The 26,300-nt window shown below is 41.0% G+C and overlaps 1 protein-coding gene across 1 annotated transcript; it reads right to left on the bottom strand.

The window, feature by feature from the left end:
• Positions 1-455: 455 nt before the first annotated feature.
• bdh2 (3-hydroxybutyrate dehydrogenase, type 2) lies at positions 456-26,267 on the bottom strand. The gene is made up of 10 exons (XM_055907305.1): positions 26,175-26,267; positions 19,085-19,187; positions 18,046-18,124; positions 7,823-7,919; positions 7,138-7,246; positions 4,193-4,253; positions 1,959-2,072; positions 1,463-1,521; positions 1,123-1,215; positions 456-872 (listed from the first exon to the last, which is right to left on the bottom strand). Exons 2-10 carry the CDS (start codon positions 19,154-19,156, stop codon positions 819-821), a joined length of 738 nt encoding a protein of 245 aa, XP_055763280.1. The 5' UTR covers positions 19,157-19,187; positions 26,175-26,267; the 3' UTR covers positions 456-818.
• Between the last annotated feature and the right edge of the window lie 33 nt (positions 26,268-26,300).

The following is a 26,300-nucleotide window of genomic DNA, read 5'->3' as shown; positions in this document are numbered from 1 at the left end:
GGATGCATAACAAGGTAATGTGGATGGAGAAGTAAATGCGTTGCTTTACAATGACAATGCATACTAAATGTTTGCTCTTTTGGTGACTTAACCTACATTGCATACTCGATGACCATTGCGCATGATTTATGACCTTTATGGGGGGGGGGGGGGGGGGGATTCTTACGACGTCGCCAGCAGTATGAAGTGAGTTTGACTAAAGGACTCCTGGAACAACTGGAGCAGGAGGCCGCTAAGCTGGAGTAACTTTCACACACACAGATCACAGAAAAAAAACGTTAAAGCTATAAACAGGGTGACGGCACAGATGGATAGCGGTTGTCACATGATTGGTTTCACTCAGCCAATCAACTGCTTGCAAATACCCAAACACTATTAACTATAGTGATTATGCTTCACAAACTAGCAGTTACAACACATTACAAAATGTTTTAAATTAGTTACAAAAATAACAGTCAAGTATTGCATTTTGTTTATTAGCTATATGTAATCATTGTGTCAATGAGCACAAAATCACATGTACAGGTGTTTAAAACTAGTTGATTACAGTATATTATTGTACACAAGGAAACCAGAAGTCCTTATTCTTAACAATTATTTTTGAAGAGACTATATTAAATGTACACCACATAATCAAACACTTCATGAAAAATTTGAAAAATCAGTAAAAAATGTCAGCAGCTTCTGTACGATTTCAAAATAAGTCAAGCTTTTGGCATACCATATAAGGCATAGGCCACTGAAATTTATATTACTGTAATTAACAGTAAGACATGATAGTTTTCCAGAGCTTCCTTGTGCTCTGTACTGTAGGTTCTTCAGAGCCTCCATCCTCCATCAATGATATGCTCAGTTCCAGTGACATAGGCAGACTAGAGGGAGGTGGAATAAACAGTTACACTTTACTTGGATGCTACGTCATAAGGGCGACAATGTCATAACAAAGCTTAACAGATGTTTCAAATAAATTGTTGAAGAACGTAACTAAACTAAACCCCGGCTACATCAGCTGTCATTTAGCACCCAGTGGCATGCTACCGCACGGTAACAGAAACAAAACATTAACCCAACATTCAGATACTTGTTGTTGCTGTGGGCTCTGCAGACCATGAATGCGCTCACCTCGTCTGAGGCCAGGTAGACACAGAGGTGTGCCACCTCCTCGGCAGTGCACATTCGTCCCGTCTTCTGTCTCGCCATGAAGTCTTTTAGGGCCTGCAGAGATGAAGCAGGACATATTTCATATAAATATATTTACTATTGGCATCTTTCCAATGGAGCGTTTCCCACTGTGGGTTAAAAGGGCCACGTAAAATAGCCATCGAATCTAGTCAGCGTTGGTACTTCGTACATGCAACACTGACAGAAATATGTTAATGATTATTTATTTATCAATTAATGCACAGGCTGTCCTGTTATACACTAAAACAATAGGACAGTAGTTGTGGAAGATAGAGAGTACCTGTTCTGGATTAGGCTGAGCCTGGATTCTCCCCCTCAGAGACGGGGTGTCCACGGTCCCTGTTTAGCAGAGAAAACACTTACATTTTGTACATAATCACTATTCTTTATACAGTGTATGGTACATCACAATGATTAAACAAAAACAATACACTTTTCACAGTGTGAAATCTCTGTACTCTGAACTTGTCTCGGGCGTGAGCGGCATGTCAAATTCTTGAAAATAGAACCAGAGCGTAATTTTAAGATGAGCAGCGCCAGCCACTCGCAGAGCCACATGGCTTTATGCTCAGGTTTCATTGAAATAAATGGGAGCGTATCATGATTGACAAAAGTTCCCTGTCCAGTGTAGCATTCCTGTAAGCAGGGCCTGTAAGCAGTGTTTGTGTTATAATCTAACACAGATCATGCCATTCCTGAGTCATGCTAGGGTATGATTAAAAAGGAAAGGCACGTTAATCAGATTTTATATAAGGAATATAGGGTGCAGTGCTTACCAGGACATACGCAGTTACAGCGAATGCCTTGCTCGAGAAAATCGGCTGCTATAGATTTAGTGAGCCCAATGACAGCAGCCTTGGAGGTGCTGTACACACATCGATTCACCACACCTATGGAGGGAACACACACAGCCAAAGGTTTCGCTTGACTAAATACATAGTCAGAGGATTGGATAGAGTGGACATGGACTGTGACCAAATTTCATTGGATGTTCATGATGAATTACCATACTATACACACACACATACATATATACACAGTATACATATATACTGTGTGTGTTTGTATATACATATATACTGTATATACTTTATATATATATATATACTGTGTGTGTGTGTGTGTGTGTGTGTGTGTGTGTGTGTGTGTGTGTATATATATATATACACACACACAGTATATATACTAAATGACATTCAAATCAGCATTGAAAAAAGCCACAAGTTTAAGTTTGTTCCACCTGAGTGAGTCTGACCACAAGTCAGAGACTACTATGATGACACCAAATGAGTTTGATGGATCGCGGGAAAAGAGGCTTTTGTAGGCTACAGTCCAAGCTATGGCTTCCAATGGTGCAACTGCTGTCGGCATCCAATGACTATCCAATTTGAATAAACGCTTGGAGGTAAGGATGACAGCAGTGGTGTAGTCTACGGCGATACGGATATCCTTTATTATTGAGATCTACATAGCGCATTGATATGAATCACACTGCTGCTCTCTCATTTAGCTATTTGCACCTCATGAATTGTGGTTGTTGTGGATAGCTGCTCACAAATCTAAATGTGTATTTGATCCCAATAATGGTTGAATTCAAGAAGTTCAAGCTGCCCATCAATCATTGTTTTTTAAACCAGTGGACAGCCAGTGAAAAATGCGCTCTTGCAACAGCTGCATAGTGCGGATCCCAACCTATGATATAAAAGTGGGTCTGCAAAAAAAAAAAAATCCATAGGCCTAATGGACACATGCTCAAACTCGCACACTTTTGATAGACTTAAAAAGGGGCAATCTGTAGTTGCTACATCCATTTTTGGACTAATATTACTCCAAAAATTGATGTAGCATATACACACACACACACACACACATTGATTCTTGAGGAATATAACTTATAAATGCCTCATGAGCTTAGTTCAACTGTCACACTCCATGAAAACCCAAAATATAAGCTAGTTTTTCTCCAATGTTTGTAAACCTTGTAAATGTAAACACACACTGTGTAGCCTCATAACATGGTGAAAACAATCATTTTGATATCATGGATGGTCAGTCCTTGCATCCATAGGTGTCTATTAATCTGAGAGTGGTTACATTTCTCCAGGCCCATCCCTCAGCTTTTTACCAAAACAGAGGCGGGGTGGCTGTTTTGTTACTGTTTCATTTGTGGATTTGCCCTTTAAACAACATCATATTATGAAGATATTTTATTGTCACCAACAAAAAAGTAAACATGGCATTTCTTTTCCCAGTGTAAATAGCACTTTCAGTAGTGCTCAAAGCATGCCATTCCATGAGCGCAGCATTTATTTTTCAACTTGAATCAATGAGCCCATTCAGTCCTCCATGACAACCAAATCATAAACAGAGTAGTTATGCTCAGGTAAAACAATTTGACTAATCTATACTTCCATATTTCCAAGTCCTATTCTTGACGATCAAGGGGTATAACCTTTATTGGAATTTTGATAGACTTTGGTTATTAATGTCAAGATATAATTTAATCGTATTGTAATATGTAGTAGAAAGCGATGGGTTAGAAGAAGCCTACATAACCAACCCATAAAGTAACATTTTACATCCATATATGGCCAGCTATGTAAACTTTAACATTGGTTTATCCTGCAATAGATACCATTCAATTGGTAACATACATTTGTGTCTTCTTCTAATGCCTCTTAAGGGGAAATAACTCTAAAAGTAACAGAATGTAATCAGAATACGTTACTGAGTTTGGGTAATCCAAAAGTTACGTTACTGATTACAATTTTGGACAAGTAACAAGCAACTTTAACAGATTACATTTAGAAAGTAACCTACCCAACCCTGTACACATTGAACAAAAATATAAACACAACATGTGTTGGTCTCATGTTTCATGAGCTGAAATAAAAGGTCCCAGAAACATTCCATATGCACGAAAATCTTCTCTCAAATGTTGTGCACAAATGTGTTGCATGTTGCATTTATATTTTGGTTCAGTATTACAAAAAAAAAATCGCATCCTTACCTTTTATACTGGAGGCCACAGACGCCATGTTAATGATATTCCCAGACTTCTTGGCCAACATCTGAGATGAGAAAAAAATTATTGATCAACAGGACAGTGTTATCCAAGTAAGTGATCTAATATAAAAGACAATGTATCTGTATATATCAAAATGTTTAATTATTAAGTCTACATAGTAGATAACTTACTAAAAAGACACTACGCTATACACATCTTGGGCAGGTTTCCACTACAATATCTGCTGCAGTAACTACAAAGGAACGCCCCTACACGGTCATGCCCAATGCATTCGCTAAGTAGTCAAAACAATCGATAAAGGGTTTGGCTCGTGAGACCGCTTTGAAAGAAATCTTACTCACAAAAGCTTTATTAAAAGGTTATGTTTGGCAGCAGCAAAACAGTGAGCAGACATCTCCTTTTTATCTACAGTATGTAGGCTATGACATAATTGTATCCAGAACCTGGCAGGTAGCATAGAGTCGACTAGGTGAAAAATCTGTCTGTGCCCTTGAGCAAGGCACTTAACCCTTTATCGCTCCTGTAAATTGGTCTGGATAAGAGAGTCTGCTAAATGACTAAAATGTTACATTACAAAAATCCCTGGCTATATACCCATCATGGAACGAGAGATAATCCGATTGACTCGTATTTAGAAACATTTAAGTTATTTTCCTGTAACAAACATATTTTCCGTTTCGTTTAATTAAAAAACCCTTGCCCGACTATAACAAAAAAGCTGGTTCAGCAGCAATGTGTGTTTTTTATCCTGGCTATGCACAAATAGCCTATCCATAAATGGTTTTCAATGGTCTCCTCGTGGCGATTTTGCCAGCATGCTTTTATATTAGTCAAAATTCACAGACAAGGGTAGAACATCGAGAAACATTTATGGATAGGCTGCGTGTGTGTTTAATTTGGCTTGTATCCATCCCCATATCCAAAGAGTGTCTCTTGTTCGATTACCAAAGACACGCTCCTCCAAACATAGGCTATTCATCAATTTCTCTCCCATAACCCCATATCAACGGTAGGCCTAGGCTATATCTTGTTTTTTCAGAACGTGCCTCACACATACATGACAAATACTAAAGCTTCAGTAAATTGCATTTGACTACAAGTACAATGCATAAAGGCATCGCTGAAGCCCATTACAGAAATGTTGACTGTCAACACTTCAAAAATATTGAGCAAACACTGGATGTAATTGTTTTTTACTCATTACTAGTCTGTGCTATTTAATAAACTGTAGGATTAATTCACAATGGACTAGGATGAGAATAATCCAGAGAATTAACATAGTAGGTTAGGAGAATGATAATCTCAGTGCTGGCGGTAGGCTATAGGTTGGTATAGGTTCAGGGTGTCAGAAATATTTATTTTCACAACCAGAATTATGGGCGCAGTAGCTGGTGGATGCGTGAAAGGGCTGGGTTTTGATTAATTCATTATTTGGAGGTGTGACGTTACGTTTAATGCTGCGTGCCGTTGTCTCAAGTTCTGTAGGTTATTGGCGGTCTTTGCGTTGTCATCAACTCTAATTCAGCTGGGTGCACAGAATATTCTCATCCTAGTCCATTGTGGATTGATACTAGTTTAAATAGCATAAGCTCCTATAACGGGTATGTTTGGAGTGTTGACAGTTAACGTCGCAAATGAGCTCATATAAGGTGGTCAAAATTGCGCTGTCTTAAAGCCAGTTGTGCCCATAATGTCAACTTTTTTGTATTATTTTTTTTTCCAATTTCGTGGTATCCAAATTGGTAGTTGTCCCATCGCTGCAACTCCCATACGGACTCGGGGGAGGTGAAGGTCGAAAGCCATGGGGCGTCACTTGACCAGGAAGCCAGCCGCACCAATGTGTTGGAGGAAACATCATACACCTGGTGAACATGTCAGCGTGCGTTTTACCCGACACGCCACAGGAGTTGCTAGAGAACAATGACACAAGAACATCCCTGCCAGCCAAACCCCCCCCTAACCCGTACAACGCTGGGCCAATTGTGCACCGCCTCATGGGTCTGCCGGTCGCGGCTGTTTGCGACAGAGCCTGGACTCGAACCAGGATCTCTAGTGGCACAGCGATGCAGTGCCTTAGACCACTGCGCCACTCGGGAGGCCCTAGAGTCACAAACTTGATGCTGTCATTGCGTGCAAGGGATCCACACATCCACCATAAGGACCAACTACAATACTTTAGATTACTTGACATACTATAAGTGAAGTTGCCCAAATACTTTTGATTTCTTCGGGGGGGGACGACACACACACACACACACACACACACACACACACTCTTCATACATAGTGCCTTTATTTCTAAATGGTAAAACGGATAGAAATTACAATACCTTAAAAAAAGTTACATTCTGTACTGTCACCCCATATTCATAAAATCTCAAATTCAAAATGCTGGCGTAAAATAAAATAAATGTACAGTGCCTTCAGAAAGTATTCACACCCTTTTACTTTTTCCACATTTTGTTGTGTTACAGCCTGAATTTAAAATGTATTAGACTGGGTAACTGATCTACACACAATACCCCATAATGTCAAAGTGGAATTGTTTGTAGATTTAAAAAGAAAAAGATATTGATAAAGAAAATGAATAGCTGAGACACAGAGACACGTACAAAGCTCTCCCTCGCCCTCCATTTGCTAAATCCGACCACAACTCTATCCTCCTGATTCCTGCTTACAAGCAAAAATTAAAGCAGGAAGCACAAGTGACTCGGTATACAAAAAAATGGTCAGATGAAGCAGATGCTAAAATACAGGACTGTTTCTGAATTCAGGCTGTAACAACAAAATGTAGAATCAGTCAAGGGGTATGAATACTTTCTGAAGGCACTGTAGCTTCACAGTTGAAATTCATATGGTGAGGACTGTGTGTTCCTTAATTCTGGGGTCAGAGGTCGGTGGAGTAAAGCGGCGGGGTGGTTGCTCACCTTGGGCAGGAAAGCCCTGCTCATGAGGTACATGCTGCGGACGTTGACGTTCATGGTGAAGTCCCAGTCCGCCTCCTCGCAGTCCAGGATGGAGCCGTGATGGACAAACCTGAGAGGGGTGATGGGTAGTGGTCAATCATGGATGAACCAAAATGGCGGTGTTCCCAGTCAGCTTGATAACTAGCATTAGCACAATGCCTGTAAGTCTATGATAACTGCTAGCATGCTAGTAGATACTGTAGACTTCCAGTCATTGGCTCACAAAACTTCCTCCAACTTCCTTCATACTGAATGCAGAGACATTAAAATGGTATCCATGAGTTAATCTGACTATGTAAGCAGAATGGGCTTCATTTCCAAAATCCCGAAGTAACCCTTTAAATTGTATTTGCAGTGGTCATAAAAAGTGTGAAATGTGACCTGTTGAAATTGTGCAGGTTCCCTACGTGGAGAGGGAAAATGTGAAGACAAATAATTTACCTGGTTTACACAAAATAAAATGTAGACAGTGCCCTAGCTACTTCGGTACAGGGGGCACCTTTTGGAAAATGGTGTGTGATGGTGCAACACATCTGATCTGACTTTTATTAATTCAGTGTGTCATCGATATAATTGAATCAATCCCTCAAAAAAATATATAAATAAGATACAAGTGAAAAAGGAACAGGAGAAAGCAAAAAAATACCCGGCAACATTGAACAGCACATCTACGTGGTCAAACTCCTTGGCCAGCGCTTCCACCTGGTCCTTCTTGGTCACATCCACCACCTTAGTCTTGATACCTAGGAGATATACGTAAGATTAGCCACAAAAAACATAGCTGGATGCGGACTGGGTCATGTGAAGTGAAGTGTCTAGATTTTAAAAGTTCTACATAGATTTGGAAATGTTAACCGTGTTGGAGCGTTCTCAACAAACACTTTTCAGACCAGGTAGCTATTACTCTTTCCAAAGTCAAGACAGAACTTAATTTATTGATATGATAAAGAGCAGAATTTACCATCCATCGAGTAAGACTCAACCATTACATCCACGGTAATCGTAACAGTCGTTTACTGGCCAACAAGCTATGCAGTAATGATCAATTAGCTGATATAGCAACTACTGAAACAGGGGAATTACTATCACAACCCAAATGAATCAAAGATTCTCCTTCTATAAATAACTGTAAACCTCTGATTGTATATCCATACCAAGCAATACTAAATATTTTTCTAAAATAATTAAACTCTTCTCTCAACAGAGGAAGCCACCTCTCGAACTCAAAAGAGCATTGGATAGCATGAATGAAGGCAAATCACCTGGATGGGACAGTATTCTTCCTAAGGTCTATTTAAAATGTTGGAATCAATTAGGTCCACTGTTGCTCAAAATTATTAAGACAGCCATTCACAAAGGTTCATTTGGGAGAGATGTGAATACAGCAGTAATTTTGCTATAATTATTATATATATTTTTTAAAAGGATGGCACCCACTGTTCTCACTATCGCCCGTTATCTTTGATAAACACAGATATTAAACTGTTGTCATCCCGTCTTGAGATTTACTTCCCCAAATTGGTCCACACGGATCAAAGCGGGTTCGATAGAAAGCGTTTATCCTTGGATAACCTCCGACTATTACATATCTTAGATGCTTCATCAGAAACAACAGCTCCTTGTGCGCTATTATCACTCAATGCAGAAAAAGCTTTTGATAGACTAATGTTCATATCTCTGGTCTTTCTTGGAACATATGGGAATTGGCTCCAATTAATTAATATGATTAAAATACTACAGTGCCTTCAGAAAGAAGTCATACCCCTTGACTTATTCCACATTTTGTTGTGTTACAGCCCCATTTCAAAATGGATTAAAATAGATTAGATTTATTTTTCACACACACACAACCCTATAAATGGATAAAGTAAACATATTTAGACATATTTGCAAATGTATTGAAGATGAAATACAGAAATTTAATTTACATAAGTATTCACACCGCTTTTATATGACACAAAATTGAGCTCAGGTGCTTCCAATTTCCTTTGATCATCCTTGAGATGTCACTACAACTTGATTGGAGTCTACCTTTGGCCAATTCAAATTGTTTGGACAAGAAACACCTGTCTATGTAAGGTCCCACAGTTGACAGTGTATGTCAGAGCAGAAACTATACCATGAAGTACAAGGAACTGTCTGTAGATCTCAGAGATAGAATTGTGATTAGGAATATATCTGTGGAAGGGTATAAAACAATTGAGAGTTTTGAAAGTTTCCAAGAGCACAGTGGTCTCCACCATTGAGAAATATGGAACTACGCAGACTTTGCCTACAGCTGTCCCTCCGACCAAAGTGTGCAACCAGGCAAGAAGGACCGTGGTCAGGGTGGTGACAAGGAACCCAATGACCATTCTGACAGAATTACCGAGTTCCTTGGTAGAGATGGGAGAACCTGCCAGAAGGACAACAGTCTACAGCACTTCACCAATCTGGACTTTATGGGAGAGCGGCCAGACGGAAGCTACTCCTGAGAAAAAGGCACAATGGGCCGCCTGGAGTTTGCAAACAGGCACGTGAAAGACAGAGATCATTAAGGCAAAAGATGCTGTGGTCCGATGAGATTTTTTTTTTACTCTTTCGCCTGAATGAAAAGCACCATGTCCGGAAAAAAAACAGGCACAGCTCATCACCCCTACCTTGAAGCATGGTGTTGGGCAGCATCATGCTATGGGGATGCTTTTCAGCGGCAGTGACTGGGAGACTGGTAATGGGAACAATGAATGGAGCCAAATACAGGCAAATCCTTGATGAGAACCAGCTTCAGAGTGCAAACGACCTTGGACTGGGGCAAAGACTTACGTTCCAACAGGATAATGAACCCAAGCATACAGCCTCCACTCTTCTAGGAAGGCTTTCGACTAGATGTTGGAACATTGCTGCAGGACTTGCTTCCATTCAACCACAAGAGCATTAGTGAGGTGATGTTGAGCAATTAGGCCTTGCTCGCAGTCGGCGTTCCAATTAATCCCAAAGGTATTCGACGGGGTTGAGGTCAGGGTTCTGTGCAGGCCAGTCAAGTTCTTCCACACCGATCTTGTCAAACCATTTCTGTTTGGACTTCGCTTTCTGCAAGGGGGCATTGTCACGCTGAAACAGGAAAGGGCCTTCCCCAAACTGTTGCCACAAAGTTGGAAGCACAGGATCGTCTAGAATGTCATTGTATGCTGTAGCGTTAAGATTTCCCTTCAGTGGAACTAAGGGCCTAGCCCAAACCATGAAACACAGCCCCAGACCATTATTCCTACTCCAAACTTTATAGTTGGCACTATGCATCCAGGCAGGTAGCTTTCTCCTAGCATCCGTCAGACCCAGTCCGTTGGACTGCCAGATGGATGCATTTCCTCTGCTCCAGAGTCCAATGGCGGCAAGCTTTACGCCACACCAGCCAACGCATGGCATTGCGCATGGTGATCTTAGGCTAGCGTGCAGCTGCTCGACCATGCAAACCACATTTCATGAAGCTCCCGACGAACAGTTCTTGTCCTGACGTTGCTTCCAGAGGCAGTTTGAAACTCGGTAGTGAGTGTTACAACCAAGGACAGACGATTTTTATGCGCTACATGCTTAAGGACTCATTCTTTTAGCTCGTGTGGCCTACCACTTCTCGGCTGAGCCATTGTTGATCCTATATCAATTTTTTTTTCATTTATATAGCCCTTCTTACATCAGCTGATATCTCAAAGTGCTGTACAGAAACCCAGCCTAAAATCCCAAACAGCAAGCAATGCAGGTGTAGAAGCACGATGGCTAGGAAAACTCCCTAGAAAGGCCAGAAGCTAGGAAGAAACCTAGAGAGAAACCAGGCTATGAGGGGTGGCTAGTCCTCTTCTGGCTGTGCCGGGTGGAGATTATAACAGAACATGGCCAAGATGTTCAAATGTTCATAAATGACCAGCATGGTCAAATAATAATCATCACAGTAGTTGTCGAGGGATGCAGCAAGTCAGCACCTCAGGAGTAAATGTTAGTTGGCTTTTCATAGCCGATCATTACATATACCTACTATACCTTTGCCCTTCACAATAACAGCACTTACAGTTGACTAGGGTAGCTCTAGCAGGGTAGAAATTTGCTGAACTGACTTGTTGGGAAAGGTGGCATCCTATGACGGTGCCACGTTGAAAGACACTGAGCTCTTTCATAAGGCCCCTTTACTGAAAATGTTTGTCTATGGAGATTGCATGGCGGTGTGCTTGATTTTATACACTTTTCAGCAACAGGTGTGGCTGAAAGCCAAATCCACTAATTTCAAGGGGTGTACTCATACGCGTGTGATAGATATATACACAGTTGAAGTCGGAAGTTTACATACACCTTAGCCAAATACATTTAAACTCAGTTTCCCAATTCCTGACATTTAATCCTAGTAAAAATTCCCTGTTTTAGGATCACCACTTTATTTTAAGAATGTGAAATGTCAGAATAATAGTAGAGAATGATTTATTTCAGCTTTTTTTCTTTCATCACATTCCCAGTGGGTCAGAAGTTTACATACACTCAATTAGTATTTGGTAGCATTGCCTTTAAATTGTTCAACTTGGGTCAAACGTGTCAGGAAGCCTTCCACAACCTTCCCACAATAAGTTGGGTGAATTTTGGCCCATTCCTCCTGACAGAACTGGTGTAACCGAGTCAGGTTTGTAGGCATCCTTGCTCGCACACGTCTTTTCAGTTTTCAGTGCCCACAAATTTTCTATAGGTCAAGGCTTTGTGATGGCCACTTCAATACCTTGACTTTGTTGTCCTTAAGCCATTTTACCACAACTTTGGAAGTATGCTTGGGGTCATTGTCCATTTGGAAGACCCATTTGCAACCAAGCTTTAACTTCCTCACTGATGTCTTGAGATGTTGCTTCAATATAGCCACAATTTTCCTACCTCATGATGCCATCTATTTTGTGAAGTGCACCAGTCCCTCCTGCAGGAAATCACCCCCATAACATGATGCTGCCACCCCCGTGCTTCACGGTTGGGATGGTGTTCTTCGGCCTCCACCTTTTTCCTCCAAATATAATGGTCATTATGGCCAAAAAGTTCTATGTTCTATCAGACCAGAGGACATTTTCCAAAAGGTACGATCTTTGTCCCCATGTGCAGTTGCAAACCGTAGTCTGGCTTTTTTATGGCGGTTTTGGAGTGTCTTCTTCCTTGCTGAGCGGCCTTTCAGGTTATGTCGATATAGGACTCGTTTTACTGTGGAAATGGGAGACTTTTGTACCCGTTTCCTCCAGCATCTTCACAAGGTCCTTTGCTGTTCTTCTGGGATTGATTTGCAGTTTTCGCACCAAAGTACGTTCAACTCTAGGAGACAGAACGCGTCTCCTTCCTGAGCGGTGTGACGGCTGCGTGGTCTCATGGTGTTTATACGTGCGTACTATTGTTTGTACAGATGAACGTGGTACCTTCAAGCGTTTGGAAATTGCTCCCAAGGATGAAACAGACTTGTGGAGGTCTACAATTTGTTTTCTGAGGTCTTGGTTGATTTCTTCTTATTTTCCCATGATGTCAAGGAAAGAGGCACTGAGTTTGAAGGTAGGCCTTGAAATACATCCACAGGTACACCTCCAATTGACGCAAAGTATGTCAATTAGCCTATCAGAAGCTTCTAAAGCCATAACATAATTTTCTGGAATTTTTCAAGCTGTTTAAAGGCACAGTCAACTTAGTGTATGTAAACTTCTGACCCACTAGAATTGTGATTAAGTGAAATAATCTGTCTGTAAACAATTGTTAGAAAATTACTTGTCGTGCACAAAGTAGATGTCCTAACAGACTTGCCAAAACTATAGTTTGTTAACAAGAAATTTGTGTGGTGGTTGAAAAACGAGTTTTAATGACTCCAACCTAAGTGTATGTAAACGTCCGACTTCAACTGTATATAGTGTATGAAAGTTTGGCTTGGAAAGTTTTTTTGTAAATAAATCAACTTTAACAGAACATTCTAAATCAACCTCAGTAGATAGAATAATATCCCAGTTTCTTTAACCGGCATATTATCTATTGTCAAAATGAATATATTGCCACGGCTGAATTTCTGTAGTTTACAGAAGGAAAGAAGTAGGAGGACTAGCCGTACCAAACTTGTATTTCCAGGCACGAGCATTTCACCCCATCCTAAATTGGTTTAGACATGATCTTTCTTAGTATAGTATATGGTGTCTCCTATATAACTTAAACAATGTAAACTACACTTTGGTCCCACTATTGCTTACACAGTTTCTATTTGCCGCAAAATTGAAAAACAATTTAACTCGGAAACAAAATGGCATGGCCATGCTCCCAATATTTCACAATAATGCCTTGCAATTTGGAGGGTGGCCTTTTGCATCCCCTCAATGGTCCAAATGTGGAATCCGTACACTTACAGATATCATGGACAGTAATGGTTTGAGAACATTCCAAGATATGAAAGATACATGCACATTACCAGGCAACTCCTTTTTTCTATATTTACAACTTAGGTCAGCTATGCTGGCTTATGGAGTCCCTTCGGAAACCAAACTACCGAACCATCCAATTATGGGTTTTATAAATAAACTCTGGGCTCCCGAAAGAACTGATCTCAAAAATATATAAACTTTTGGAAAGCTCATTATGAGCTAGCCATTAAAAAAAGTATGTCCACAGATCTAATTGAATCGGAACAACCCTTTAACTGGAACATAATATGGAAAATTATTACCTTGGTATCCCGTAATCCGAACTATTAATTTATAAATGTTACATTTGCTCGCAGACTGTATTTAACACCAAGGAAAAACTTTTACGATGAAATTGGAACAACTGTTTAGTGTCCCCTAAATCAGGTAGGCACATTCCTTAATATGATGTGGGAGTGCCCTTGAGTTCAATTCTTCTGGGGCAAAGTTAAAAGTCATTTAGAAGTGCATGAATTTAAATATTCAATGCTTTGCATATATTACATTTCTTGCATTAGCATCGAACAGCCCCCATGATATGAAACTTTTCAGGGAAGCTAGAAACCAATATACACAGGCAGTTAGAAAAGCCAAGGCTAGCTTTTTCAAGCAGAAATTTGCTTCCTACAACACAAACGCAAAAAAAGGTCTGGGACACTGTAAAGTCCATGGAGAATAAGAACACCTCCTCCCAGCTGCCCACTGCACTGAGGATAGGAAACACTGTCACCACTGATAAATCCACTATAATTGAGAATTTCAATAAGCATTTTTCTATGACTGGCCATGCTTTCCACCTAGCTACCTCTACCCCGGTCTACAACACTGCACCCCCCACAGCAACTCGCCCAAGCCTTCCCCATTTCTCCTTCTCCCAAATCCAGTCAGCCGATGTTCTGAAAGAGCTGCAAAATCTGGACCCCTACAAATCCGCTGGGCTAGACAATCTGGACCCTTTCTTTCTAAAATTATCTGACGAAATTGTTGCAACCCCTATTACTAGCATGTTCAACCTCTCTTTCGTGTCGTCTGAGATTCCCAAATATGGAAAAGCAGCTGCGGTCATCCCGCTCTTCAAAGGGGGGGACACTCTTGACCCAAACTGCTACAGACCTATATCTATCCTACCCTGCCTTTCTAAGGTCTTCGAAAGCCAAGTCAACAAACAGATTACCGACCATTTTGAATCCCACCATACCTTCTCCGCTACGAAATCTGGTTTCAGAGCTGGTCATGGGTGCACCTCGGCCACACTCAAGGTCCTAAACGATATCTTAACCGCCATCGATAAGAAACAATACTGTGCAGCCCTATTCATTGACCTGGCCAAGGCTTTCGACTCTGTCAATCACCACATCCTCATCGGCAGACTCGATAGCCTTGGTTCACCAACTACTTCTCTGATAGAGTTCAGTGTGTCAAATCGGAGGGCCTGCTGTCCGGGCCTCTGGCAGTCTATGGGGGTGCCACAGGGTTCAATTCTTGGACTGACTCTCTTCTCTGTATACATCAATGATGTCGCTCTTGCTGCTGGTGAGTCTCTGATCCACCTCTACGCAGTCGACACCATCCTGTATACTTCTGGCCCTTCTTTGCACACTGTGTTAACAACCCTCCAGACGAGCTTCAATGCCATACAACTCTCCTTCTGTGGCTTCCAATTGCTCTTAAATACAAGTAAAACTAAATACATGCTCTTCAGCCGATCGCTGCCTGCACCTGCCCGCCCGTCCAACATCACTACTCTGGACGGCTCTGACTTAGAATATGTGGACAACTACAAATACCTAGGTGTCTGGTTAGACATCTCCAATCCAAAGTTAAATCTAGAATTGGCTTCCTATTTCGCAACAAAGCATCCTTCACTCATGCTGCCAAACATACACTTGTAAAACTGACCATCCTTCCGATCCTCGACTTCGGCGAAGTCATTTACAAAATAGCCTCCAATACCGTACTCAATAAATTGGATGCAGTCTATCACAGTGCCATCCATTTTGTCACCAAAGCCCCATGTACTACCCACCACTGCGACCTGTATGCTCTCGTTGGCTGGCCCTCGCTTCATACTCGTCGCCAAACCCACTGGCTCCAGGTCATCTACAAGACCCTGCTAGGTAAAGTCCCCCCTTATCTCAGCTCGCTGGTCACCATAGCAGCAGCCACCTGTAGCACGCGCTCCAGCAGGTATATCTCTCTGGTCACCCCCAAAACCAATTCTTGCTTTGGCCGCCTCTCCTTCCAGTTCTCTGCTGCCAATGACTGGAACGAACTACAAAAATCTCTGAAACTGGAAACACTTATCTCCCTCACTAGCTTTAAGCACCAGCTGTCAGAGCAGCTCACAGATTACTGCACCTGTACCCAGCCCATCTATAATTTAGCCCAAACAACTACCTACCCCTCCCCCTACTGTATTTATTTTGCTCCTTTGCACCCCATTATTTCTATCTCTACTTTGCACATTCTTCCACTGCAAATCTACCATTCCAGTGTTTTACTTGCTATATTGTATTTACTTCGCCACCATGGCCTTTTTTTCCCTTTACCTCCCTTAACTCACCTCATTTGCTCACATTGTATATAGACTTATTTTTCTACTGTATTATTGACTGTATGTTTGTTTTACTCCATGTGTAACGCTGTGTTGTTGTATGTGTCGAACTGCTTTGCTTTATCTTGGCCAGGTCACAATTGTAAATGAGAACTTGTTCTCAACTTGCCTACCTGGTTAAATAAAAGGTGAAATATTTTTTTTTTAAAGAAATAAATAGAAAGTGGATACAGTTACAATTAGAAATTATAACAGAATTATCGACAGTGAGAATGAATGGTGCTAATCAAGGAACAATTGAGGCCTTGACATATATATACACTTGACTCTAAAGAACAATCTCAACTAAAGCCCCACACATAAATTATATAACTTTTAACGTTTTGGATAAGTATTTAATTATCCAAAATCTGTATCCTATAGGTGTACTATAACTTTAATAGCGGATGCATTCTAACTTACGTTGCATTCCTTTGATCAATTTATTCTCGCTGTTATCAAAAATATCTAAGCACGTGGGAAACCCAGTGTACCTTCAGAGCGCGGCCACAAAATGGAAGGAAGAAACGATGTAAGTATTGAGTTGCTTTATCCACTAGGACAGGACACCAGATGGTATATAATGCATGTATGAACCCTACATAGGCACTTCGTGTCTAAATCGTGAGATTTGAAAAAGATCCCGCTGCATCTCTTTAATACATTAGTAGGTGTGGGAAGTGTGGGGAAGATGAACATGCACGGAAGGAAGCGTTACACTGTCCCTTTTAAGTAACTCACTTTGAGAGGAATATCTACCATAACCAAACAACCATGCCTCAAATATAGGCATGGTTGGGTAATGTACTGTGATCAGTGCACGTGTCATAGAAATGCATTTAAGCATTGGAATGTATTGTAATAAGAAAAGTTCGTAACCCCTAAAAAAATACAACTACCCATTACACCTAAACAGTATGGTTAGAGATTAAACCATGGACATTGTTTTAATGCAGCCTTTGATAATAGCAGGTTTTTGCTGTCCTCAAAAGGTAAGCGTTAATAACTTAAAAGGGGCAATCTGCAAATGGTACATCAATTTTGCACTTTTAAATTCATTTACTTATCCTATCCATGCCAATCCAATGTAATTTCATCTTTGTGGACTGGAACCATCACAGAATCGTTCACTCAATAGCCCCCACTGCAAAGCACAAGTTCAGGCTGCTAATAAGCTATTTGCAACTTCCCGTTTATTTAAAATGTTATGGTTAATTTGCTCATGTAAAAATGTCACCCTATGTTTGCAATATTGAACAATTATTTGGTTTAAAATGTAACTGGGTGTGCAGAGCTATGGCTGAGTGGTAACTCTCCCTGTGCTCATCACATATGCAACTCCCCGCCAGAGACCGGGTTTCTTTCCAGAGTTAACCCTTCCAGGTTTCTCCCCTCTTTTAAATGTATAATATGTCTAAAGAAAAGTTAGAAAATGTGAGACTGCAATTCAAAACAAAGTGGCATTTCCCCAGATGACATGCTTCTTTTGAGCCTAAAATTAAGAAAATTGAAGCAAAATTGTAGGAGATCCCACTGCAATTTTGTGGCTCACGGTATAATAGAGATACCCCATCAGAACCCAAAATATAAGCTTATTTAACAATTTTTTGTTAAATAAGAATATAATTTGTAAACAAACATGGCTTTGATTTCTCCAGCCCCATCTCTCACCAGTTCACCAAAAGAGTGGCAGGGCTCCTACTCCGTAGAACAGGAACATTCATTGGGGTGTACTGGGGGTATTGCATTCAAACTAATGTCTTGATGGATTTTAAGATTTGATATGAATGAAGGGCATGCCTTAATTCTCAGGATTCCCAGTAAATGATGGTAGTAAACAAAAATAAACTGTACCAGGGTGGCCATCCAGTTCCTTCAGCTTCTCTCCATTGATATCTGTTGCGGTGACTTGAGCTCCTTCTTTGGCAAAGGCCTACAGTTAAAATTACAGAATATTACTTTCATGGTTATTTACTGTTCACTCAATATCAGTAAAATGTTCAAATGAATACATCGTGACTACTTTACATCATTGTACAAGTCTTAGAGTAGGGGTAGGCAACTAGGTTTAGCCGCGTAAATTGACTGCAAGTAAACCCAAATAGATACAAAATTATCATACCTTGATTGAGACATGATCACATCGGTCTCTATTTGTAGGAATAGTTTGGAATGGAATTCTTGGTTAGTCTTCGGGAGGCCTAATAAAAATGCTAATAGCACGAATTTGGCAAGTGGGCTGCTTGTTGCCGACCCCCATCAGAGGGTGTTTCTGAGAGCCTTAACAATCAAATTCACCATATCTACACTGAGTGTACAAAACATTAGGAACACCTGCTCTATCCAAGGCAGACTGACCAGGTGAATCCAGGTGAAAACTATGGTCCCTTATTGGTATCACTTGTTTAATCTACTTCAAATCAGTGTAGATGAAGGGGACGAGACCGGTTAAAGAAGTAATTTCAAGCCTTGAGTCATGGATTGTGTGTATGTGCCATTCAGAGGGTGAATGAGCAAGACAAAATATTTAAGACCTTTGAACGGGGTATGGTAGTGGGTGCCAGGCGCACCGGTTTGAGTGTGTCAAGAATTGCAACGCTGCTGGGTTTTCATGCTCAACAGTTTGTGTATCAAGAATGGTCCACCATCCCAAAAACATCCACCGAACTTGACAACTGTGGGAAACATTGGTGTCAACATGGGCCAGCATCCCTGTGGAACGCTTTCAACACCTTGTAGAGTCCATGCCCCGATTAATTGAGGCTCTTCTGATGGCAAAAGGGGGTGCAACCCAATTTAGGAAGGTGTTCCTAATGTATTGTACATTCAGTGTATATTTGTTTAGCAAATGTAGCCTAGCTGTGTGGTGAATGGTAAATTAAGTAAATATTACAATGGCTGCAGCTCTTCCAATGCCCTGGGCTCCTGCTGACAACACAATGACTTTCCCGTCCAGGCGGCCCATGATGATGCTGTATTTAATTCTACAGGCAATTCTGCAGACGAACAAAAACAATGTCATTATTGTTGTTAAGATCACAGTCAAGGTAGTAGAGTTGAAGTTGCCGTGGTGGATTTATTATCCAAAAACAGTGGTGGAAAGTTCTTAAATACACATTTAGGGAACATAATGCTTTATTATTGTGAAATGTTTGATGTTTGTGTGTGAAAGATGTTTATTGGTCGGGTAAAATTGCATTATCAGCTACAGCAGGTATTCTCACACCACAAAGCCCTATACTACATACTTGGTTCGAGATAGCGAGGTAACTTTGGTCAAATCTGAGTTCAACTCGGGATAACCAGTGCCACGAAAGTGGCTCACTTTTTAGCCAGGTCAAGAAATAACCTACGCTGGCCCATGTTAACTCAGGGCTAACAACATTTTTCGTGAATGACGTGTCTGAGCCACGAGTTGAGGACGAATTAAATCAGATTCCCTTCTACTAAAGATCGTATCATTCCCTTCATTTGAGGAAGACTGATTCAATATTTTATTCATTAAATGTTTGTGTCTTTTTTATGTCAAAATACCTATCGCATTATACATTTAGTAATGACAGAATGCATTTGAAACTTCATGCACAGTAAAAATTGTATGACTTTATAATTATTATATAATACAATTATTTATTCCATAGCAGTGGGGAAAAATGTGCTAGGGTTGTCCCCAACAATTAAAATCTTGGTCAACCGAAAGTCGTCTTCTTTCGACCAATCGGTTGGTTGAAATTCTTAAAACGTGTATTTTTCCATAAAGTGATAGAACGGCGCCGGAGGAGATGACTGCCGTTTTACGGGCGCCTAACCAATTGTGCTATTGTGTGTGTTTTATTTTGCACAATTCGTAACTTATTTTGTACATAATGTTTCTGCCATCGTCTCTTATGACCGAAAAGAGCAACTACTCACCTCGTATTTGACTAAAAAAAATCTTAACGAGTCGGACGCAAAGGATTTACTTCAGACACCCGACAAGGCCCAAATCCCTGTAATTCGCATGAGAAAGAGACAGAGTTATCGGGGACGTAGGTCGGGGTGCCTTCTAAGGAGCCCACAGCGAGTGGGTAATCTGGCTAATAGGACTGATGGTTGAGGCAATGTAAAATCGTTGGACAACAAAATAGATGAGCTACGATCACGAATACCCTACCAACGGGACATTAAAACTGTAATATCTTATGTTTCACCGAGGCATAGCTGAACGACGACATGGATACAATACAGCTGGAGTGGTTTACGCTGCATCGGCAAGATAGAACAGCCGCATCCAGTAAGACAAGGGGTGGCGGTCTGTGTATATTTGTAAACAACAGCTGGTGCACAAAATCTAATATTAAGGAAGTCTCGAGGTTTTGCACCTGAGGTAGAGAATCTCATGATAAGCTGTAGACCACACTATTAATCGTAGCTGTCTATTTACCACCGCAAACCGATGCTGGCACTAAGACCGCACTCAATGAGATGTATAAGGCCATAAGCAAACAGGTCATCCAGAGGCAGTGCTCCTAATGGCCTTAAAATCTGTTGTACCTCATTTCTACCAGCATGTTAAACGTGCAACCAGAAAAAAGAAGAAGAAAAAAAAAAGAAAAACTCTGGACCACCTTTACTCCACACACAGAGACGTGTACAAAGCTCCCCCTCGCCCTCCATTTGGCTAATCTGACCATAATTGTATCCTACTGATTCCTGCTTACAAGCAAAAACTAAAGCAGGATTCACCAGTGACTCAGTCAATAACGAACTGGTCAGATGACGCAGATGCTAAGCTACAGGACTGTTTTGCTAGCACAGACCGGAAGAATCCCAGAACATATTCCAATGGCATTGAGGAGTACATCATATCAGTCATTGGCTTCATCAATAAGTGCATCGATGATGTCATCCCCACAGTGACCGTGTGTACATAACCCTACCAGAAGCCATGGATTACAGGCAACATCCACACTGAGCTAAAGGGTAGAGCTGCCGCTTTCAAGGAGCGGGACCCTAACCCGGACACTTGTAAGAAATTCCCCTATGCCCTCCGACGAACCATCAAACAGGCAAAGCGTCAATATCGGCTCCGACGCTCCTCGGATGTGAAAAGGCTTGCAAACTATTACAGACTACAAAAGGGAAATACAGCCGTGAGCTGTCCAGTGACACGAGCCTACCAGATTAGCTAAATTACTTCTATGCTCACTTCGAGGCAAGCAACAATGAAGCGTGCATGAGAGCATCGGCTGTTCCGGACAACTGTGTGACCACGCTCTCCGTAGCCGATGTGAGTAAGCCTTTTAAACAGGTCAACATTCACAAGGCCGCAGGGCCAGACAATTTACCACTACGTGTACTCCGAGCATGCGTTGAACTGGCAAGTGTCGTCACTGATATTTTCAACCTGTCCCTGACTGAGTCTGTAATACCAACATGTTTCAAACAGACCATCATAGTCCATGTGCCCAAGAACACCAAGGTAACCTGCCTAAACGACTAACAAACCATAGCACTCAAATCTGTAGACATGAAGTGCTTTGAAAGGCTGGTCATGGCTCAGTTCAACACCATCATCCTAGAAACCCTAGACCCACTCCAACAGATGACGCAATCTCACTAAGCTAAGGACCCTGGGACTAAGCACCTCCCTCTGAAACTGGATGCTGGACTTCCTGACGGGCTGTCCCAGGCGGTAAGGGTAGGTAACAACACATCTGCCACGCTGATCCTCAAGACGGGGGCCTCTCAGGGGTACGTGCTCAGTCCCCCCCTGTACGCCCTGTTCACCAATGACTGCATGGCCAGGCACGACTCCAACACCATCATTAAGTTTGCAGACGAAACAACAGTGGCCTGATCACCGACAACAATGAGAGCCTATAGGGAGGCCAGAGACCTAGCCATGTGGTGCCAGGATAACAACCTCTCCCTCAACGTGATCAAGACAATGGAGACATTTGTGGACTACAGGAAAAAGCGACCAAGCACGGCCCCATTCTCATCGACAGGGCTGTAGTGGAGCCGGTTGAGAGCTTCAAATTCCTTGGTGTCCACATCACCAACAAACTATCACGGTCCAAACACACCAATACAGTTCTGAAGAGGGCACGACAACACCTATTCCCCCTCAGGAGACTGAAAAGCTTTGGGTCCTCAGATCCTGAAAAATTTATACAAATACACCATCAAGGGCATCCTGAAGGGTTGCATCACTGCCTGGTACGGCAACTGCTCAGCCTAATACCGCAAGGCACTACAAGACGGTAGTGCGTACGGCCCAGTACTGGGGCCAAGCTTCCTGCAGTCCAGGACCTCTATACCAAGCGGTGTCAGAGGAAGGCCCTAAAAATTGTCAGACTCCAGCCACCCTAATCATAGACATTTTTCTCTGCTACCGCACAGTAAGCGGTATCGGAGCGCCAAATCTAGGTCCAAAAGGTTTCTTAACAGCTTCTACCCCCAAGCCATAAGACTCCTGAACAGCTGATCATATCGCTACACAGACTATTTGCATTGTTGTTGTCCCCTCCACCCCCTTTTACAGTGCTGCTACTCTGTTTATTATCTGTGCATAGTCACTTTACTAACTCTACCTACATGTACATATTACCTCGACTAACCTGTGCCCCTGCACATTGACTCTGTACCGGTACCCCCTGTATATAGCCTCGCTACTGTTATTTTACTGCTGCTCTTTAATTATTTGTTATTTTTAACTTATCAATTTTTTTGTCAACACTTATTTTTCTTCAAACTGCATTGTTGGTTAAGGGCTGGTAAGTAAGCATTTCACTCTAAGGTCTAAACAGGTTGCATTCGGCGCATGTGACAAATAAAAGTTGATTTGGTTTAATAGACACACCCTATGTGTTTTAATAAAATCACCTACATACATTGAGCTTGTCTGATGCTTTAAGGTTTGATGAAATAAGTCAAATTCCTCAAGAGGGCACCAGAGATCTAGATAACCAGAAGACAGAAGAAAAAAAACTTAACCTGAACCAACTATTCTCCTCCCGCTCCTGCTGGCTTTCACAGATTATGCCATTACTCTCCTGAAGTTGCCAGTAATAGGCTACACAAGGAATCGGCAACCTTTCTCATGTTGAATGCCAATTTATCTTACAATTTCTAACGATCTGCATGCCAGTTATGGTGTTCATGTGCAAATTTCGTGAAAAAATTATTTATTATAACGTCTTCATATCTCAAAATCATTGTCATGTGGTTAAATCAAAAATCTATCCAAATGACACAAACCTAAAAAGTTACTTCTATTGCCAACAACTAAAAACTTGTAGTCTGCATGTAGAAAATATCCTGACAAAAATAAATATATTGTAAATCACATTGTTGAAAACAGGCCATGTGTAGCCAAACTTGAAACATTGTATAAACTATTAACTTGGGTCCAGCCCAAAGCTTGCAACATTGAATAAATATTCTGGGCCCTCAGAGTTTGTGCACCAGTTAACTCGGGACAGACACAACTGTAGGCTATTTGCGCAAGGGATAAGAAGCAGTGCTTGACTTGAGGAGGAGCTCACCAGAGCTGATTACCGGCACTTCAAATTGTCTACTGCTGTTACAGAATATTAGTTCAAAAGTATTGTGGAGCTCCTGCACCTAAATAAACAGTACCAGCATCCAAAATGAGTACAGGGACTTATTTCAGTCCAAGTCAAGCACTAATAAGTAATTCATTTTATGACGTTTCCACTGGATCAGAGCATGACATTTATCAAAAGGGAGAGAACTGGAAAGATTTTTCAATTACTTTGAGGAACTATTGTAATTCTCAATGGATGTAAAAACAGTCTGTTTGCTTGCTGTTTGAGGTGAAGAAAACATTACTTTGAGAAGCTTCACAGGTGGTGTGTGGTGGTGCGTTAAGCAAATCAGAAATACTATCAGATCCCCAAATGCGCACATTTATATGCCTACATTTACACTCAGCCCAGGTAGCCTATAGGCCTACTTCTATGCATGCGTGTCCTTACTCAACATTGTCTTTTGTTTGGACCGCTCCTGTCAATGACTAAAATTGACAAAACTCATAAATGGAATGAAATAAACAAAACTTGTTTCTCACAAGTGTAGCATAGGTTGTGCACTCTGCAAACAATGTGTCCACTCAGACAATGAGAACGGGAAGCCTGGAATAATAATATTGAATGCATTAAAATAAATTACAGTAAGCAAAGTAACAAACATTGTAGATTAGAAATTATAGGGTTTAACGGTAAATGTACTACTGGTGATACGTAATAGGGAATTGATATACACTAACACTCAAATGCAAAAATTCACACAATGAAGTTATGAAACAATGAATGTGCACAAATTGGCGGGAGAGAGCACATTCTGGAGAGAGAAGTGCATTGTGCATCTGAGCGCATGTTCAATCCGACATCTGCATTAGCCATGCAGCATTTAAGGTGATATGGCCTCAGTAGAAGTCAGGGAATTCATGCGTCGCGGAGCAGTGCAGAGCTGTTGTCAAGAAAGTGAATTTGTGTTCATCCAGGATCCAATCATGTCAATGCGGAGCTATACAGAGCCCTCCGCTTTGTTAGAACATTTGGGAAGCGCATAGCGATGCGGTACGGAGCTCGATTTGGCATCTGCATGCCTTTGGAGGCTCAGCAAATGTGTCACACCCTCCATATGGAGCCTCCGACCACATTTTCGGATCAAGCATAAATTGGCTTTTAGTCTAGGCCTCCACAATGGATGAGGTCAGAGATGTGTGCAAATATACAGTACCAGTCAAAAGTTCAGACACACCTACTCATTCTAGGGATTTTCTATATTTTTACTATTTTCTATTATATATTTGAGATTTCTCAAAGTAGCCACCCTTTGCATAATACTAATTTAAGTTTATATGGGTTAAATGGAATAGTAACTAAAATATGGACACTGACTGTAGGCCTACAACCTCTCACATAGCATAATATTAACTCCAGCAGAATTATGCATTTCTTGCAGTAAAATTATACAAATGTTAATTATCTCAGGAACATGAGTGGAGAAATATGATTTATTTCTTTCAGCATCTCTAGAGAAAATACAAATCTGGTGTAATGTGTTATCTTTGACACTTATGGAAGCAGACAGTATTTCAACCACAAAATACAAAATACGCACCCAAAACTAACAGAAGTCTAATCAGAAATATTTCTTCATTTTCTCAGCTTTTCATTTCCTTAAAACTGGTCAAACTGATGACATTTGGACATTTTGCAAAGGACCCATCTTTCCACTGTTTTGGAGTAATTGCGTTCTCCCCCGGTCCCTAAACAAAACATACAACTTTACCGGTGTCAATTAGATTACTAATGCATTCATTTTATCGATGTAAGACATTCTGGTGAGCACTACTTTAGCCTTCTGGGGCAACAAGTTATGACAGAAGAGAATCTACATGCATCAAACTATAGTTGGAAATTAGATACTGAACAAAAATATAAAACGCAACATGAAACAATTTCAAAGATTTTACTGAGTTACTGTACTTTCTTGTTTAGTTACATAAACTGAAATTAGGTAAACGATTAGATTTTAGCAACCAGGAAATGGCTGAGCGATTTCTGCATAGTGCATCAGAGGTAAGGTCCTTGGACTAAGGAGTAATGTTAGGCTCCTTTAGTACCACATTGGGCTAGATTTGACAAGAATTGAAGGCATGTCAACCTCATCTCTTTTTTTACCATGACATTTCCTCTCAGTTTAAAAAACACTGTCCTATAGTACTTTGTTATTCATTTGCAAGTTAATTCAATAGCTAGAATCATACTCTTTTGTTTGAACTACTCAGCGTGCAAATTTGTTGTTACAAGCAAATACTATTTTGATCTACTGCAAACGTGTGCAACGGAGATACATTACATAACGTTATATTTGCAATTAAATATCTAACTATTCATATGAGTGATACATGCTGTTTCGACCGGGCAAAGATAACTTTGTAGGACAATTTTGAACTTTAAACAACTTACTAACGCTCTGCAACGACAATGAACTTCAGTCAGGAGATACCTCGTGCCCATTTACTAAGTTCCTATTGGCTTCTGTAGAAGGAAGTAGCTCGCGAGCTGATTCTTCTTCTTTAAAATGTACACTTG

The sequence above is a fragment of the Salvelinus fontinalis genome, chromosome 3, assembly GCF_029448725.1.
Source record: "Salvelinus fontinalis isolate EN_2023a chromosome 3, ASM2944872v1, whole genome shotgun sequence".
NCBI lineage: Eukaryota > Metazoa > Chordata > Actinopteri > Salmoniformes > Salmonidae > Salvelinus > Salvelinus fontinalis.
This window is presented reverse-complemented; position numbering and strand designations above follow the sequence as displayed.

Excerpts from the sequence above, each read along its gene's own strand:
- bdh2 (XM_055907305.1), bottom strand. The coding sequence starts at position 19,156 with ATGGGCCGCCTGGACGGGAAAGTCATTGTGTTGTCAGCAGGAGCCCAG. Across the intron at positions 18,125-19,084 it reads TTGGAAGAGCTGCAGCCATT|GCCTTTGCCAAAGAAGGAGC; the intron begins GTAATATTTACT and ends TTTTAACTGTAG. Across the intron at positions 7,920-18,045 it reads GGAACTGGATGGCCACCCTG|GTATCAAGACTAAGGTGGTG; the intron begins GTACAGTTTATT and ends TATATCTCCTAG.